The 18,153-nt window shown below is 37.8% G+C and overlaps 6 protein-coding genes across 6 annotated transcripts; 4 read left to right on the top strand and 2 right to left on the bottom strand. All coding sequences in view use genetic code 12, as the record gives it.

Moving 5' to 3' along the window:
* Nucleotides 1-1,074: 1,074 nt before the first annotated feature.
* Nucleotides 1,075-5,067, top strand: CORT_0G02690 (Lpi9 protein; the record flags this gene model as incomplete). Its single annotated transcript, XM_003871025.1, has 1 exon — nt 1,075-5,067. The coding sequence occupies one exon, from the start codon at nt 1,075-1,077 to the stop codon at nt 5,065-5,067; it is 3,993 nt and encodes a 1,330-aa protein (XP_003871074.1).
* Nucleotides 5,068-5,138: 71 nt separating this feature from the next.
* On the bottom strand, nt 5,139-6,032 carry CORT_0G02680 (Rpl5 ribosomal protein L5; the record flags this gene model as incomplete). The annotated part of the gene is made up of 1 exon (XM_003871024.1): nt 5,139-6,032. One exon carries the CDS (start codon nt 6,030-6,032, stop codon nt 5,139-5,141), a length of 894 nt encoding a protein of 297 aa, XP_003871073.1.
* Nucleotides 6,033-9,413: 3,381 nt separating this feature from the next.
* Nucleotides 9,414-10,202, top strand: CORT_0G02670 (hypothetical protein; the record flags this gene model as incomplete). The annotated part of the gene is made up of 1 exon (XM_003871023.1): nt 9,414-10,202. The coding sequence occupies one exon, from the start codon at nt 9,414-9,416 to the stop codon at nt 10,200-10,202; it is 789 nt and encodes a 262-aa protein (XP_003871072.1).
* A 1,386-nt stretch (nt 10,203-11,588) lies between these two features.
* Nucleotides 11,589-12,134, bottom strand: CORT_0G02660 (hypothetical protein; the record flags this gene model as incomplete). The annotated part of the gene is made up of 1 exon (XM_003871022.1): nt 11,589-12,134. One exon carries the CDS (start codon nt 12,132-12,134, stop codon nt 11,589-11,591), a length of 546 nt encoding a protein of 181 aa, XP_003871071.1.
* Nucleotides 12,135-14,709: 2,575 nt separating this feature from the next.
* Nucleotides 14,710-16,668, top strand: CORT_0G02640 (Clb4 B-type mitotic cyclin; the record flags this gene model as incomplete). Its single annotated transcript, XM_003871021.1, has 1 exon — nt 14,710-16,668. One exon carries the CDS (start codon nt 14,710-14,712, stop codon nt 16,666-16,668), a length of 1,959 nt encoding a protein of 652 aa, XP_003871070.1.
* A 245-nt stretch (nt 16,669-16,913) lies between these two features.
* CORT_0G02630 (Ogg1 protein) lies at nt 16,914-18,116 on the top strand (the record flags this gene model as incomplete). The annotated part of the gene is made up of 1 exon (XM_003871020.1): nt 16,914-18,116. One exon carries the CDS (start codon nt 16,914-16,916, stop codon nt 18,114-18,116), a length of 1,203 nt encoding a protein of 400 aa, XP_003871069.1.
* Between the last annotated feature and the right edge of the window lie 37 nt (nt 18,117-18,153).

Here is an 18,153-nt window from a genome sequence, read left to right as displayed (position 1 = left end):
GGGGAAACAATTTTGTCGAAAAGGAGTCACAGCAAAAGTCACACATATTGAAACGCAAAGTTACACACAGTATTGGTGTCTCTAGATAAGCTACAATGTATAACCGGCTCCATCCCAATTGTCTACCCTCAACACCGACAACACAAACGGCTTGGCTCTCATGCACACTGATCGGTTCTATCGTGTTTAAGGATAATATTTAAGTATAGTGTTGCCTATAAAACGTGGATGGTAGCGTGTTTCCATATAAGGAAAGTCTAAAAATGTGTTTATTTACACGACCAGAAAGTCTCCTATTTCTGAGTTGGTAGCAGTGAACAATAAAAAAAAGAGAGTCAATTTCGTTCTTAAAAGTTTTTGTTTATTACTACTTTCCCCCCTCTAGATGTGATTTAACTTGAAGGCTATGTGTTTTGTGGGGCTCAACTAGATAAGGATACTATGACACCAATTCAAATGTACCTGGTCTCAATCCGATTGTCTTTTTTCTCTCACATTGAGGGATGGAGACGTCGTATTTACTCAGAGAGTTGCTGGTTAAAATTATTTCTTCCCCGCATCTTCTGAATTTGAATACGTTTTTGATAAAATGTTTTGTTTTTGAATTTGGTTCAGCAAACGTATGGAATGTTTCCATGTAGAGTATTTTCACATTCATTTCAATGTTCATCTCAAGTTCTTTTGGGAGACCTCAGATAATCCCCTCTGTTGCACCTTTCGCCTAATGAAGTGTACTCCCACCTCTAGTTTGTAGCCACAAAGAAGCATTGCATCATTCCATTCGTCTTTGTGATTTACAATTAATTACTGCCTTTGAAAAATAACAAAGGAGTCACGTGTTGTCGGACTATCTAATTATTTATTTATTCAATCTCTTTTTTTTCAATATCTATATTTTAGGTTATCTCAAACCCCCAATTTCAGTCTTCTTTCCCCACCACCAACATTGATTTCAGAACTTTATTGTCATTATTTTAAAAGAAGAGGCCCTTGTGCTTTTTTGATTCATATTTATTAAAGCCTTGCACAGCTCAACCTACCACTTCCACGTTCACTAATCAGATATACAAAATTATGCTGGAGCCAAGCTCGTCGCCGGTCCACAACAAGAATGACCTTCCCACACAACCAACAACGCAACCAACGATACAAAATCACAACACTAGCAACATAACGATTACCAACCCCCATCAGAAGCCACCTTGTGAAGAAATGAAAACAGGTGTCGCCAATGATGATGTTGATTGGTTATTTCGTGGAAAATCAAAAAAGATTGTCAAGAAATTGGCATCCAGTAATGAACAGAAGGATGCAAAGGCTCAAGAGGACAATAACAAAAATAAAGATACATCACAAAATGAAACTACATCGGAGGGGAAGAAGTCACAAGAGAATGCACTTGCACATTCTGGAAATGACACAACTCAATCGCCTCCACTGCAACAAAGAAGACGCTCGAGTGAGAGGGCTCAAGAAGCAGCTCCATCTAGTCCACAAGCACACAAGTCGGGATCCAATGAGACAACTACAGCATCTACCACACCTACAACACCCGCTGCGCCAACCCCACCTGCTACTCCCACTAGCTCCCAAACCGAAAAATCGTCAAAACTAGATAGGTTGATTGGACGTTCTCGATCTTCTTCTGCATCTTCTGTGCAACAGTCAAAAACACAGCAACCTCCGGTACCAGCATCATCAATAGCCAACAACAAAAGACGCAGTAGCAGTTTTAATTTTGTTCTGCCCTCGTTAACCAGTGACTTGGTGTACAATGACCATGATGAAGCATTGATTTCTCGGAAAGCAGCTGGTTCCTCTCCATCCACGTCATTGGCTGGTTCTCCTGGGGTAACCCGCTCCAATAGTGGGAAAAAGGGTTTATTCAGCTCGTTATCTTCGAAGTTCAAGAGTCTGTCATCCACGTCACAACAGCAGCACCAACAATCAGCAACACAGCAGCATACTCCCAAATCTCCATCACAGGCCCCAGTATCACCAAAATTGAACCCGAGTTTAATTGGATCAGGTGCAAATCCAAAAAAACACGAAGATTTGATATCCATGACTGATAAATTGCCTGCAGGTATGGGCATTCCAACACGCAGGAGAAGCTCAAGTAACTCAAAATCAGGAGCTGGGCTGTTGTTTAAAGATTCTTATCAGGATGAGAATCCAATAAGCTCTTCCCCGAGCGAGAGTAGAGGTTTTTTCAGAAGGAGATCTTCAGCAGCGCCGCTTTCAAGAACGGCTTCGGCACCTTCAAGACCACAGCGGATAGTGTTGAACAAAAATAAGGGTAGAAAGCCTATTCCTTTGAAAGACTTGAAAGATGTCAAACTTCGTCGTGTTTCTTTTGCCATTGATAAGTTGGAGTATGATCCTCAACAACAAATTCCATCTAGAAGACCCAAAAAGGGTAATGTGCTAATACCACAGGATCTCAATGCCCCACCACCTAGACTATGTTTGGGTATAGCTTCAAATGATGGAAACAAAGACGGCCAGGGACAGACTCCTCAATATAGTGAGAGAGATGTGGCATTAGCTATTGATGCGCAAAAGAGAGCCTTGGCTGAGGCAGAAAAACATTCATACGAAGCACATTTACAAGCTAAAAGAATCGCTCAAGAAGTGGCAAATTTCAGACCATCAAAATTTAAATTGAAAGAAGGCGATGTTGCTGAGGTTGAGGAAGAGGAAGAAGAAGAGATTGATGCTAAAGTTAGTCATCGAAAATTGGCAAACGATGCTCAAATCGATCAACCATTGCATATACATGAACAGCATTTTGATGACGAACCTAAACAATTGGGCAAAGAAATGACGTTGGAGACAATTTACACCAGATGTTGCCATTTGAGAGAAATCTTACCAATCCCTGCTACTTTGAAACAATTGAAAAATAAGTACGCTCCATTGGAAGTATTGAAGATGCTTAATCCAAAACCTACATTGATTGATGTCTTGTCATTTTCTGATTTTATTGGCATCACCCCGATTAATGCAGTGATTTTTGACAATGTCACAATGACCACAGAGATGTTGAAGATAATCCTAGGTTGTTTGACTCGAAACAAGGCGTTAGAGAAACTTTCTTTACGCAATGTTGCCATTGATAGCCATGGGTGGAAGTTACTTTGCGCATTTTTGGCACAAAATAAAACTGTCAAGAAGTTGGATATTTCGCAACAGCGTATTAAATCAGATGCTAGTCCTGAATGTATTAGAGGAAATTTGAATTGGAACTTATTCACCCAGTCAATTGTGTACCGGGGAGGAATTGAAGAATTGGTGATTAATGGGTGCAAGTTACCTGATGATGCGTTCAACGAGTTGATCAACAATGCAGTTAAAATTGCAACTAGAAGATTAGGTGTCGCATCGATCGAAATGAATACAACCAAGGCACAAACTGTGGCCAATTATGTCAGCGACCCCAATGCCAATTGTGTTGGAGTTGATATTGCATTTAACGATTTGAGTCAGGGCCAACTAAAACCATTTATCGAAGCCTTTAATCGTGGTAATGACAAATTGATGTTTCTTTCTATTAACTCAACCCACTTAACTGATGTAAATGAGACTGCTGCGTTGTTAAAGAGTTTAATCAATGTGAAAATGTTGCGGTTCTTTGATATGAGTTCGATACCCGATGTGTTTCCTGATATTATTGCATCATTGGCTGAATATCTACCTCAATACTCTAACTTGCGAAGGCTTCATCTCGATTTGAATGAGTTGTCAGCGCAGGCCATTGGATCTATTGCTATGTTTTTACACAGGGTCCCTAATTTGGTTCATCTATCACTTTTGGGGAACCGAAACCTAAACCATTCAGCCGCGGCCAATTTATATTCAGCGGTTAAGCAATCAACAACATTATTTGCTTTGGACCTTGATTATGATTTAGTTAGTGATGAATTATCCCAACGGATTGCGTTTTATCTCATGAGAAATATGGACATGTCATTGAATACGCAATATCCTATGACATCATTGAACAAGGAAGAGGATCTTATGTATGATGGTTCTTTGTTAATGGAAACGGCTGAGAAATTGTTGAGTGAGATGGATCATTCTGAAAAGAAGGAAGATTACAAGATTCAACAAATTGTATCCAACGCTATGCTTGAAAGAACGAGGGCAATTCGAAAGGAAATTCATACAGCAATTGACGATTTGTTTGCCAAAAGAGCTAGTGGACAGTTGTCTTTTGAAGGCAAGGAAAGCCTTGTCAGGTTTTGTTTACTCGATTCATCGTTGGAAAAAATACTAGACACTTTTGAAGAACATGCACAAAAGGTAGTATTAACGGATGGAGAATCAGAGCAGCAGCTAAAACCAATGAAGCATCAAACTCCAGAAATCAAGGTTCATGCTGAGCCCGACTCGTTGCATCAAAACTCAACCGAGTTAATCAGTGCCGGTCCTATATTGTCACCACGATCATCAAGTTTCCAGCCAGTTACATCATATTTCACCTCTAATGACGTGAATTTAACTCCTCATCAAGTTGTTGTTGAATCCAACGATGAAGGTAAAGATGTCATAATTGACAAGATTACTGGACGTCCTGTACTCATGAGATCAGCTAGTCAAAGTAGTCTTCATGCCAAGCAGCAAGAAATTGAAGAAGGGGAGTTTCACAAACTTGGAATATTCATGCAACTGAGAGAAAACCCAACTGAAGCCAATAAAGATAGCGGCATTCGAAAAGGGATCCCATTGTTGAACTCGTTACCTTCTGGCTCAGAATTGAGAGATGCAATTATTGCTGCTAAAGGTATAGAAAATGTCGATGATTTGATCGGTAAGATTAATAATAATAAAATTGGTCTTGAAATTTTGGACAATGCTAAGAATGAGGAGGTGAAGGTACATGCGCAACAGGAACAACAGCTTCTGCAGCATGACGCTTCCATAACACCACAGCAAGATTTCAACCGTGATGTTAGCTCAGAGGAATCCAAAGATGAGGCATTGAACCCAGTGGTTGATGAAGTGTATGACAAGTTGTTGAATGATGCTGAACGTGTTAGGCAGAAACAAGAGGCGCAACATTAAAAGTAGATTAGCTACAATCAAATATTAATCAAGAAAAGCTCTTCATATTACATGTAAGTTTCCTAAATATCCTAGTTTTCAGCTTGGAATTCAGCAATCTTCTTAGCAACCTTAGCATCCCTTTCAGCCTTGGACAATTTAGTTTGTCTGTATTTCTTTGATTCAGCAGCATATTGTTCCTTGGTGAATTTCTTTTCAGTTGGTTTGAAAGATGGATCTTCTCTGATTTTTTCATGAGCATTGGTGTAAATTTCTTCAACGTCTTCAGCTTCAATTTCATCAGCAATATAGTTCTTGAACAAAGTTCTGTATTTTTCTTCATCATCGTCCATCAATTCTTCCATGTATTCAGAAATGTGGCCACCGAAAATGTATTTTCTCAACAATTCAGCATCCAATTCTTCAGCTTCGATATCCCAACCTGGGAATCTGTTTGCTGAGTGAGGAACATATAATCCACCATCGGAAGCACCTTTCAAGACACCGAACACTCTAGCACCAGTGGTGGTTCTTTGCAAACCAATGTCCAAAAAGACCTTGAATGGTCTTGGTCCATCTTCAACAGCTTCGGTCAATTCATATTCACCTTCAACTTCTTCAACACCTTGGTAGGTTTCATCCAAACCTAATTTTTGCAAAGCTCTTCTAGCAACCAATAAACCAACAGCATAAGCAGCTGACCAGTTGGTTAAACCGTGCTTGATACCATATCTTGGCAATTCGTGAGCGTAAGCAGCAGTGAAGACAACATCACCAGTGATTTGAGCACTGACAATTTGAGCAATGATGTCTTTGTTGGTGAATCTAACAACCAATCTGTACTTTGGAGTGTTGTACTTGGCCTTGTGTTGAGTAACCAATCTCTTTCTTTGGTAGTAGTCGGTTTTACCTTCTTGTCTTCTACGGAAAGGAGTTTGGAATCTGGAGTGGTAAGCAGATGATTTTTGTTCTTTTTGGAAAGGCATTGCGAAACGGGGGGGGGGGGGTGCTGGCTTGTGGATAGGAGGAAGAAGGGGGAGGAAGTTGTGAAAAAATTTTCAAGTTCATTTTGGTTATGAGAATAGAGAAAAAAAAAATTTTCAAAATTTTTCAGTCAGAAGTGCACGACTTTTGAGATGAAAGATTTTGATATGGTAGCGCTTAAGCCCTAGTGTGAACCAGGTATCGGCTACAATAGCCAGGCTCAAGGAACGATCTATTCGAAGGGCGTAATGAGAGAAGGTAATCTAGTTTTTTCCTTGTTGTAGTAGTAAATTCGTGTTTTGGTGTGTAGAACCCGAAGGGTATATGAATAATGCGGGAAATGCAAACTTGAGAGAGTAGAGTTAGGACATTTCAAACTTCGTCTTATGGCTTCGAAGATTGAATTACCTTGTCGAGAGTAGGCATGCATATGATCCTGCTAAATAAGGAATATTAATGGATTTATTTTGTCGGTGGAGATAGTGATCTTTTTCTGCACATATTTGATTGTAAAATTTTAGTAAAAAAATGGTTGATAGAGCAATTATGAAAGTTGTTTTGGGACTTCAGTACTGATTGAAGCTCGTTTCTGACCACAACAATTAACCATTACCCAGAAGCATTGTAAGCCCATAAAATCGTGAGTATCTCAAAAGTCTTACCAGAGTGCACAACCTTTTAACAATGCCTCATTTTTTTTGCGTTTCAATAGACCTCTGGTCTCCATTCCCGGAAAGAAAGTGTAACTAACCTTTCAGCCTCTTATTTCAATTAGTTAATTTGCTTTCTTTCTCGTTTTTTTCAAAGGGTGTCGTGAGTGACAGTTTATTTCTTTTTGGTTGTCCAGTGTTGATGAATCAGGCACAAAACTTTAAATTTTTGTCACACTTTCTCTACTTGTCGATTGTTTGGACTCGGGGTGTAAATATGAAAGGGATCATTTGTTCCAACTTGACAATTCATTTGAAACGGAATCAGTGCTGGCCAATCAAGTGACCTTGTTCGTAGGTTTTTCCAAACAATTCGCTGAGGAATGGATTTTACATTGAGGAGTAATTTCTTAAACATTAAATGTATCGAATGATGATATGGAAGCTATTCATTGTTTTAAAATTTCAAAAGAAGGGTTGTTGTTTGATGCAGTTTCTTAAAACGAGCCTAGACATTTTCATGAGGGTCATAATTCGCCAATTACTGTTTGAATTTAGTTGTGGAAAACGTTTATTACTCAAAATTGTGACACATAGTTGGGAGTGAGATTTGAAAATTTCAAATTATTATTTGAGTACTTTGAACTCTTTAGTAAGAGCTACATATACGAAACTGGTGTACAAGCCACATAATGGCCCATGCCTGTACGGCAATGAGAAGGGTTCATTAATGTGAACTGTTGCATACAAAAAACTCGAGTGATTCTAATTACAACTTCTAATAGCTAGAATGTGCTCTTCCGAGAACGAATAAATTTGTAGTGCGTCAAATGCTTTGTGTCGTTTTCATTTGGCCACAATGCTACTTTGTAGAGGGCCCCCTTCTATAGACAAAACTTTTAATAAATCTTAACCTTGGATGCTGAGATCCACCTCCTTTTCTTTGACTATAATGTCGCATTGGCTCGTATCTGTAAAATCAACTAAATTTGAGACGTACAAAACCTGAACAAGCAGATGCTTTGATGAGATTGTGTATTCGTAGATGTATAGCGTTTTGTAACGCCACATAATACGACATAAATTTGTACTGTTGGGTTTATCAAAAGAGCCAAATTTCACCTATATCCCGAATTTGTGTCCACTGGTTTTGAAAATTTAATGAAAAATGCAGAAAGAGTCTTTTGTCTTTGCAATGCGGTTTTTTAAGTGACCGGGTTCCCCTTCGGACAAATTACAATATAAAAAGCGTATGCGCGAAGAACAATCTCATCTTTTCCTTTGAGATTGTTTAGCACCTGTTAAAAAATCAAATGTTTATGCGTGTAATTGTCGTAACTGTTCGTCAATTACGAAACATATGAGTCTTTTTGTGGTTTTGTAGAGTTTTAAGATGATGAATTTAGTGATGAAAAGAAAGTTTGGGATCTTTTTGATGTCACAAATTTTAAGTCCAGTGAAAGAGAAGAAAGATGCACCCTACGAAACAGAGATGAGCTAGCATTATTAAAAGTTAGCCCCCTCGACATTTAGTAGACAGATAGATACGGAAACATAGGAGAAGCTTCTTTTACAATAAGAATTTAGAATGCTTCATTGCTGATATGGTATTGAAAAAGATGTAAAAAAAGATACGTTTCAAAACATTTCCGCCTTTTTGAAACATTAAATTCAAACTGAGATGAAATTAACACCAAATGAGATATATTGTGTATGTAATTATAATTACACTAGGGCGATCAACATAACTTTCTGTGTGGAGTCATATTATTATTATCATTACTATTATTATTATTACCATGACTGCCAATATTATATTACTGATAACAGAAGGAGCTTCAAAAAGCTCTTGATAAGGCAGAGGTATGCTGTCTTCCACTGCTGATAATACCAATTGGTGTAAATAATAATGATATTATCAACTACATATAGTGTTTTGCTGAAACTGATATATAAAGAGTAACAGATCATTACTATAATAATAATACTAAATCAAAAAATGTTGTGTGCACGACCACATTTACTCAAAATATCATCATCCAAATGTAGCAATAGGAGTTGTTTACGTCGTTATCCATTCGGTTATGATGTGAGAGACCTATGTCCTATATTTAAGATGACGTATGTTTCGTAAATGTGAGATTTCCTCTTTGCTTTTGCAAGTTTGTCTTTGTGTGTCTGTGTTGTTGACAAAAAGCACGGAGTTCCAGTGGCTTTTGCTGTATTTATCTGCAGTACTTAGTATGAGATGTATTTCCTCGAAATGCATATCACTCATACTACACAAAATACATTTAGTGAATTGTGTCTCTTATAGTTGCCCAATTTTGAGCAACAAAAGAAAAATAGAAATAAAATATTAGTTACGCAAATACACAAAACCTAATCAGATGTAGGTAATGTGTCGCCTTTTGTATACTGTTACACAAAACTGCAAAAACACAATGGAAAGTGTTTAGTTGTTTTCTGTTTCTTTTTTCTCCCCCTCCCCCTCTCTCCTTCTTTTCTATTGCTCCACTCTAAAAACAAAAAGAAGCCTCCGAAATAAGGCAATATATATATATATATATATATGTGGGACGATATCACCAACTGATTACTTTTCGGAGATACTTCAAGTGTACCAAATAGCCCCTACAAGAACCATTTATTTTACTTTAGGGTACTAAATATACTTCACACAACTTTTACAATTTGTATATTCTTGCTGCTTTGGTAACCTTATTTTGCGCTATGTTACAATCACCGTTCAATTACATTCCCAAAGATAAAAGGAAATTTCTTCCCAGTACCACTACCGCTACTAAAACAGCAAAGAGAAGTGCTGGTAGCAGCAATAACCAAATAGGTATTTGTTCATCCACACCCAAGTCAAGTAGCTACAGGAAAACTCTATTACATACACCTCCACCAAGCACTCACAAACGTTTTCATCAACAATCTAAGAAGCAAAAGACTTGTGACTCTATAAACAACAACTCAGGACAATTAATGTCATCACCAACACCAAAACGTATAGATGATGCTACTGACGACACTTTTACAATAACAAAATCAATTGGTTCTATTCGTTCAACTCCAACCACTCCACCAATGGAATCCCGCAACCATCGTCAACAAGTAAATACGCCACCACCAACATCAGCCAAAGCAAGACATTATGTCAACGAAACCTCATCAAGGATAAGCAATCATAAATCTTCTCTTGAGACTAAATTGAAACTAATACAATTGAAGATGGAAAATCTAGAAGAGTCGTCTACTAAAAGTGATATTACTGAGTTGTTGCAATCTGCAATTGATGAATTGAGCCAGAATGAGCAAGATTTGCAATTACCAATGCGCAAATTTGATGAATTTTTATCACCAGCAGATCCAATGACTCCTATAGACCAAATTATGTATAAGAATGGTTTAGGATTGGCTACACCACCACCACCACAACCATCAATTCAATCAATGGTGGAGGACAGACAATATTTACAAATGGATGATCACTGGATACCTTCGTTTGCTATATGATTTCAATTTTCAATGGACATGGGAATGCAATTCAAGCTTTATTTCAGACGCTGAATTTACAATTTGAACGCTTTGGTGGGGATAGTGATGATACTTCTCACAGTTCATGTTTAATTATTTTCCACTTTTGGGATACCGGAGGATGTGTTCTCCTATTTTATCAGTTTCATTTCTTTTTGGGTAAAGTAGTTTTTACTGCATTTTGATCCACTTTTTACTGGTTTCGGGTTTATTCGGTCTTTGTATTTGTTAGAAAACTGTGTAGTTTTACTGTTTGAATCAATGTAATATTTGAACAATTTAAAAAGAAATCGGTCGGATGTAGTAGTGGAAATATATTCCGACGGACGTAAACAAGGGACTCTTTTTCTGAAATGTAAAGTGAGTATAAACACTAAGCCTTGTGGGAGAGAAATGGTTTTTATTTAAGAGCTTTTGCTTTTGCTCCGTCCTTTTCTGTAAGAAGCTTTCCAAACGATAACAAACTTGTTTGAGATAATGTGTTCTTTTGTAACATGTAAGAATGCTATTGTGTGTTTTGTATTGGTTGTCTTTCATGGTAAACACGTCTTACAAAAAACTCAGGTATTGTGTTTTGAACGAAGCGCAATTCCGGCTTCAGATTAAATTGTATGCATATGTGTATACACATATGCGTACGCACATTTACATCTTCCGCTCTAAACATTGTACTAAAGAATTGCCTCATGTATTGACATCACAATCAACTCATCGTCAAACTCATCGTCAAAGGTTTCTTGTTCTAGCTTCCTGAATTTTGTCGTCGTCTATTTTCCTCTTCTACTGCGTGTAACACAACCAAAAAGGTAGGCAATAACCAACAAGTGAAACCAAATACTTGGCAAATATATAACCTAAGCCCACACTTACTTTAGTTGAATCCCTAATAACCAAGATTGTATCATAACCCCCCCCTTGATCAAAAATATAAACTAAATTTTGAGTAGCATTATGCTATATGCACAATGTGTAAAGTGATTTTTTGAATGAATTATTACTAATTAGGAAATCGTATTATGTATGTGATATATAGGCGAATTTTAACATTTTGCTCCTTTTTTTAATCTAAATTTTTTGTCATTTTTTACCGTCAAATAGAAAAATATATCCAATGGAGCCCATGTGTAGTGTTGGCATCCGGGACATGTGAAATTACTTTTGTTTCTGCCTCTTCACAAATAACAACCCTTCAGAAGCATACCCTCAACTGTGATAATAAAGTCGGATATACCTCAAGAAAAGGGTTGTGTACGTTCAGCTTCGTCAATTGTTAATTGACGCCTCAATCTTGCCGTCTGTTGTTGTAGTCCTGCACATTTTATCTTTCTCATCTTTCCCGTCTTCCCCGTCTTCCCGGTGCAACAGCTACACCAATTGTACCAGTGTACTCGTACCGATTTGTTTATCACCGGTCTTTGACGAAGCATCATTCACTATCAGCGTCCCCATGAGCACTCCTAAAGCAACAAGACCAAAACTTGCCCATAAAAATGTCCTATTATAATCTCCGATATCCAAAAAGTGTAACGTTATCAACATGCCTGTTGCGACAATCAGGTAACATATCCATACATTTAGATTTTTCTTTTCCTTTTCAACAAATTTCATCTGCAAAAGTATACCCACAACTGCAAGTCCACAACTTATATATGCAAATTTCCTTATGTTACCACCATCGTCCACAACTAGTGCCAACATAAACATACCTATTATTACCATTCCAGAGAGAAACCACATAAATATCTTCAAATTAGGATCGTATTTTACCAATTTGGGTGCCAATAAAATACCGCACATGAAAACAAGCCAATTTAACATTCTCGTCAAGCCTCCTTCTGCATTTGGGCTATCATCTGTTAGATGTTGAACCAACATATATCCACTAATCCCCCCCAGCCAATAACAACACATAATATTCCAATATGAATGCGCTTGTTTTGACTTGTCTAATGAGCTTGGTATCTTTTTCAATAGGCGAGTTGCCAATATAGATACTCCTATCACTGCAAGTCCATAGGAGATCCAGATTGGTCACGTCATTTTAGCTACATCCGGCAACGTCATGTTTAGGTTACTTGTTCCTCTATGTCAATTTTCTTCGTTGGCTATTCAATTGATGTCTGGGTAGTTGGTCTGTTGCAATTGTTGGTGGATATGCCTCTATCAAGAGATAAAATGAATTGGTGGAATGGATGTCATTTCGAATTCGGTTTTATTTTCAGGTGAGAGTTTTCAAACCATTTCTTTGTTGACTCTGATAATTCCGCTTGAAAAAAGTACACAACTTAATTACACAAAAGCTTAGTTTGGCTCTTGATGTCATTAATTTGCAACCAGTACAAACATAGTTTTATATTGCAGTCAAGTTTCAAAGGCATAGTGTTGTGTTGGTTAAACCTCCATACAGAATAGCAATGAGACACATTTCTTTTGCCTCAACAACCAAAGTCAGTATAAGATATGCAATTACTTTTGCAGCGGTCACACAAACATTTAGCCAAATCAACTGGTACTCCAACAAGACGGTGTCCTCTTCACAGTATCTCCAGCAGTTGCGTCTTGATATCCCCCTAAGAATCCTCCATCTAAGGCGTATACTACTACTCGAGAAACAAGAATCGGTTTCTTGATTAGTGCCTATATTTCACAGTTACATTTCTTGTTTGAAGGCATGGGTCATGCTAAAGTCAAACACACTCCTTTTTCTTCCATGTGATTTTTAGTTGAGTATTAAAATAGACATCGTGAGCCACTACTCCTTCCTCCAACGATTCCCAAAACAAGTCAGAGTGTCAACAAAAGCACTTTACAAAATTGTCTTACAAATTACTAAATACACTAAGGGGCAACTAGATGCTGGGTACTCCTCATAGAAGCCAACAGCGCCATAGGGCTCTCTAAAACGTCAAAAAAGCGTTTTTGAGTTTCCAGAGATTGCGAAGCTCTTCAAAATATATGACATGGACTTAAGCCTCCAAGAAAGGCAGTCACGTGGATTATAATCGAGTCAAGCTACATAAAAAGAAATTGTTGTGGTTTGAGATAAATAGGCATTTCGAATCTACTACCGTATTTGCACACGTTAGTAAGACGGTAATGCAAGAGCTTTTTTCACGATCTATGGTTGAAGATGATTACAAAAATACAAGAGATTAAAAGCAGGTTCAAAAAGATATCAAACGGTCAAGTTTTTTCAAAGTAAGGTGAGAGGGGAGGACAGTGGCTAATGAAGTGAGGCATATCTTGTGGCACTGGGTCACTGTGTGGCCAAAAAGTCATCTCGAATATAAATGTGCAAATTGTTCATGAACTGTTTATAGGAGCATAGGTAATTTCACCACAAAGTCAGTGGTACTTGAGTTTTCAACTCCTATTATTAATGAAGTTACTTTAATATCCTTTAGTCTAATCTACCCACCTCATCATAAACGTCGTGGTGGTATCCTAACCTACGTTTCAGAGTGCTAAAGGTAGCATTAGGTAACTGTACTGCGGCAATTAGTTAGTTGGTTGGTAGTGTTGTTTGAGAATGTTAAGAGATTTATGTCTGTATTATTATTATCATTAATATTCCCATTGTTTGTTATTGTCGTGTTTTTGTGACATTCCCGGTTTTGGTGTTGTTTTGTTTAGTAAACAACAACAAGAAGAGAATAGAGCACACAGAGAGAAAGAGAGAAAGAGAGAGGGAGAGGGAGGGAAAGAGAGAAAACAGAAACAAAGGGAGGAGACAGGGCGGAGAAACAGACACCGAACACAGAGACCGAGACAGATATAAACAGAGGGAAAGGCGTATATAGATTTTTCAAGTAAACATCAATCAAACCGATTTACTTACATTTCTCTTCTTTTACATTTGCTTTAACAAGATAGTGCCCAACTCCCTTTAGCAGAGGACTACTTTTTAAAAGGCTGACACCTCGACTCATCCGTTAGCTGCTACATACAAACCTAGGAAGAGCAACAGTTTTTTTTTAAAAAAAACCAACTACTTCCATCCATTATTGTCCAACTCATACGTCTTTCGCTTTTATCTAAAACCGCTACTACCGTATTACTATACAAACTAATCATCAATACAAATACAAACGGAATATCATCTACTGACTACCCGTGTTCGTCTTTTTTGGTTGTACTGTTATTTACCAATTTATTATTTAAACCTATACTACACTACACAGATTAAGAAAAATCAAAACAATCACAGAGACACCAAAAAAATAAAACAACAGACACTGACACAGACACACCCTTAAAAAAGTTTTACAACTCACAACAACATTTAGTTCAACACTGTAGGAGTCCAATACTCCAACAAACATATACAGCTCATACCACATCATCCACTTAATTGATTCGACTTGATTTGGCTTTGATTTTCTGAACATCAACGTACACAATTTTCCTTCTTTGCATTGCATCAGTCGATCCCTTCTTTTAGCAACAATTACCACAAACACCATCATCACCATATACCCTTACAACTATGAGGTCATATAAAGCTGTCAATGATGAGAATAAGCTAAGTCAGCATCTTAGAGCAAAGTCAGACATTTACAATCTGAGTGCACCTTTTAGCTCTGGTGGTGGTCTCAATAATGCAAGCATTCACAACTCCACCAAAACCGTGTCTGGGTCCAATTACAAATCGACAAGACTGTCTGATTCACATTTGGGCTCACTGCACAGAGAAGTATTGAGTGATTTAACTGCACAGGAGAATTATAAATCGCGTCTCAAGACACAGCAACCAGCACAACCATCGCATCTGCAACCGCCACTACAACAGTCGTATCCATATGCTCGCCACCAGCACAGTAGCAGCAATAGCAACAGCAGTATCGGAAGTGGCGTAGCTACTTCAGGCGCTACTTTAAGCCAATCAAAGTTACAGATCTACAAACAGGCAACACAAAATCTCCATCACTATAAGAAACCAAAATTGGAGAATGTATTGCATAGAGAGTTTGCTGATTCCACAGATGAGGATTTGAGAAGTACGTCTGATGAAGCAGCTGAACCAAGTGACGATAAGGAGAATAGAAATCCACTGGTGACACAATCTCAATCACAATTGCATTTACAACATCAACAGCAGCATAAATACCAACACCACCATCAACATCTTCATGACCTTCATAATAGAATACACGATGAGGTGAGATACCACCAACAGCAGCAGCCATTACGTTCACGCGACAAATATGAAATGCATTTCAGAGAGGAGTTGGATGAAGAAGAGTTTACAAATGAAGAGGTAGACAGTAACTACAATCCTGAAGAGGAAGAGGATGATGAATTACGAAATCAAATTGCTGTCAAACAAAGTATTACCAGAGACAGTGTAGCAGAGCTCTACTCTAGGGACGCTAGGAATGATGAAGATTTACAAACTGAAAAGGAGGTTTCAATGGAGACAACGATTAAACATGATGACAGCCTGTCTACCCACGAACAAGATGAAGCGCATCACCAGCACCAACAACAACAACAGCAGCAAGCCCCCTCAAGGTCATATTCTCACTCCACTCGTCAGCATCGAACTGAAAGTATTACCCCCATGAAACCATTATGGGATTTATCCATCAAGATGGAGTTGCGAAGAGTAGTTGACAAATTTTCAAGAACTACATTGGATGAAAATGATGAAGATACTTATGATGCATCAATGGTTGCTGAATATTCTCCAGAAATATTCAATTATATGCGCAGTTTGGAAGAAAAGTATAGACCAGACCCACACTATATGGACAATCTCCAAGATGAGTTGAGATGGGGAATGAGAGCAGTGTTGATTGACTGGGTGGTTCAAGTACACGGTAAATTCAACCTACTCCCCGAAACGCTTTTCCTTACTGTCAACTATATTGACCGATTTCTTTCCAAACGTAAAGTTTCATTGACTAGATTCCAATTGGTTGGTGCAGTTGCATTTTTTATTGCTGCTAAATACGAAGAGATCAATTGCCCTACAGTACAAGAGGTAGCATTCATGGCTGATAATGCTTATTCGATAGACGAATTCCTAAAAGCCGAACGCTTCATGATTGATGTTCTTGAATTTGATATGGGATGGCCTGGTCCAATGTCTTTTCTTCGACGTACATCCAAAGCCGATGATTATGATTACGAAACTAGAACATTAGCCAAATATTTCTTGGAAATAACTATAATGGATGCTCGATTTGTTGCGTCACCACCAAGTTGGTTAGCTGCCGGTGCCCAATATCTTTCACGGGTATTGTTGAATCGTGGTGAGTGGACAGAAGCACATGCCTTTTATAGTGGATATACTGAACGGCAATTGAGACCTTTGGCAGAGCAATTGTTGGAAAATTGTCGATATGCGGAGAAGAATCATAAAGCGATATTTGAAAAATATCTGGAGAAAAGATTCAAAAAAAGTTCATTGTTTGTTAAGGAGTACTTTGAAAACTTTCAGTAGGGGAACCTTGTGCTTGCGTTTATTACGGGGCTTTTAGACACTTGGGTAATGTTGGCTTTATCTATTAATATTAAAAATAGCATCAAATTGTATTATTATACACGTTAGCATTGATATTGTAGTGTTGTGGCTCTAAACTGACGCGTGTTGCGAATTCAGAACCGATAAGACTGAGAAATTGAAAAAAAAAAAAAAATCAAAAATTAAATCTTATTACAAGAACGATATCATTATCCGACTTTTTTATGACGATGGAACTTAAATGGAACAAGCTTCCACTCAAAGAAGCAGAAGTAAGTTTAGCAAAAGTGTTACGTTGTGGTCAAACTTTCCGATGGAAAAGTATAAATAATGTATGGTCATTTGCTATACTGGATCGAATAGTTTTATTACGACAAGATCCAGATCATATCTACTATTCACAGATATTGGCGAAACAGAAAAGCAAGGCAGGTGATATACCTTTACACCCTGTCGACGAGAATGTTTCGAAATCGACTCTCAACTTCATTCAGGATTACTTTGCCCTTGATGTGAAATTAACAGATTTGTACCACCAATGGAAATTGAATCATAAACCCTATATCACTACTAAAGTGAAGCAGCAATCGCCATTTGATTTGTTCAGTGGCATACGCACACTAAGACAAGATCCTTGGGAATGTCTCATTTCATTCATTTGTTCATCGAACAATAATGTTAAACGAATCCTGAAAATGTGCGATAATTTATGTATAAATTTTGGCAACCACATCAATGATTATGGTGGAATTTCGTTTTATTCCTTTCCCGGTCCACGACAGCTATCAGCCGATCCTTCAATAGAGACGAAGTTACGAGAATTGGGATTCGGATATCGTGCCAAGTACATTTATCAAACTGCATGTAAATTCACTGATGATGTAAACTACCCCGATATAAATCTTGATAGATTGAATGGTTTACGTCATGCATCCTATGAAGAAGCCCATGAATTTTTATTACAATTAACAGGTGTGGGGCCCAAAGTGGCTGATTGCATATGTTTAATGTCATTAGATAAATCAAATATTGTCCCTATTGATACTCATGTTTATCAAATTGCCGTTCGTGACTTCAAATACAAAGGTGGTAAAAAGGAGGTCAAGACATTGAATAAAGCAATGCATGATGATATAAGACGGTTTTTCCAAGATATATTTGGTGATTATGCTGGTTGGGCACAATCGGTTTTGTTTGCTGCTGATTTATCTGATTTGAATAATGGCGTCAATGTTATTGAGGTAAAGAGAGAGAAAATGGGTGGTGATAAGGGTGTTAGTGTGAGTGTTCAGCAGGAAATTGAGGGTAAGGAGGGAGAAAAGAGTTTGAGTAATGCAGTTAAGAGGGTTAAATCGGTAAAGGTGGAATCAGGGAATAAAAGAGTCAAAAGCATAAAGACAGAAACCTCAATCACTGTCAAGTCATGACTACAGACACAATGTTTTAAGACTTTATCAACCGTTG

The sequence above is a fragment of the Candida orthopsilosis genome, assembly GCF_000315875.1.
Source record: "Candida orthopsilosis Co 90-125, chromosome 7 draft sequence".
Lineage (NCBI taxonomy): Eukaryota > Fungi > Ascomycota > Pichiomycetes > Serinales > Debaryomycetaceae > Lodderomyces > Lodderomyces orthopsilosis.
The sequence above is the reverse complement of the archived record's forward strand: the minus strand, read 5'-3'. Positions and strand labels throughout refer to the sequence as shown.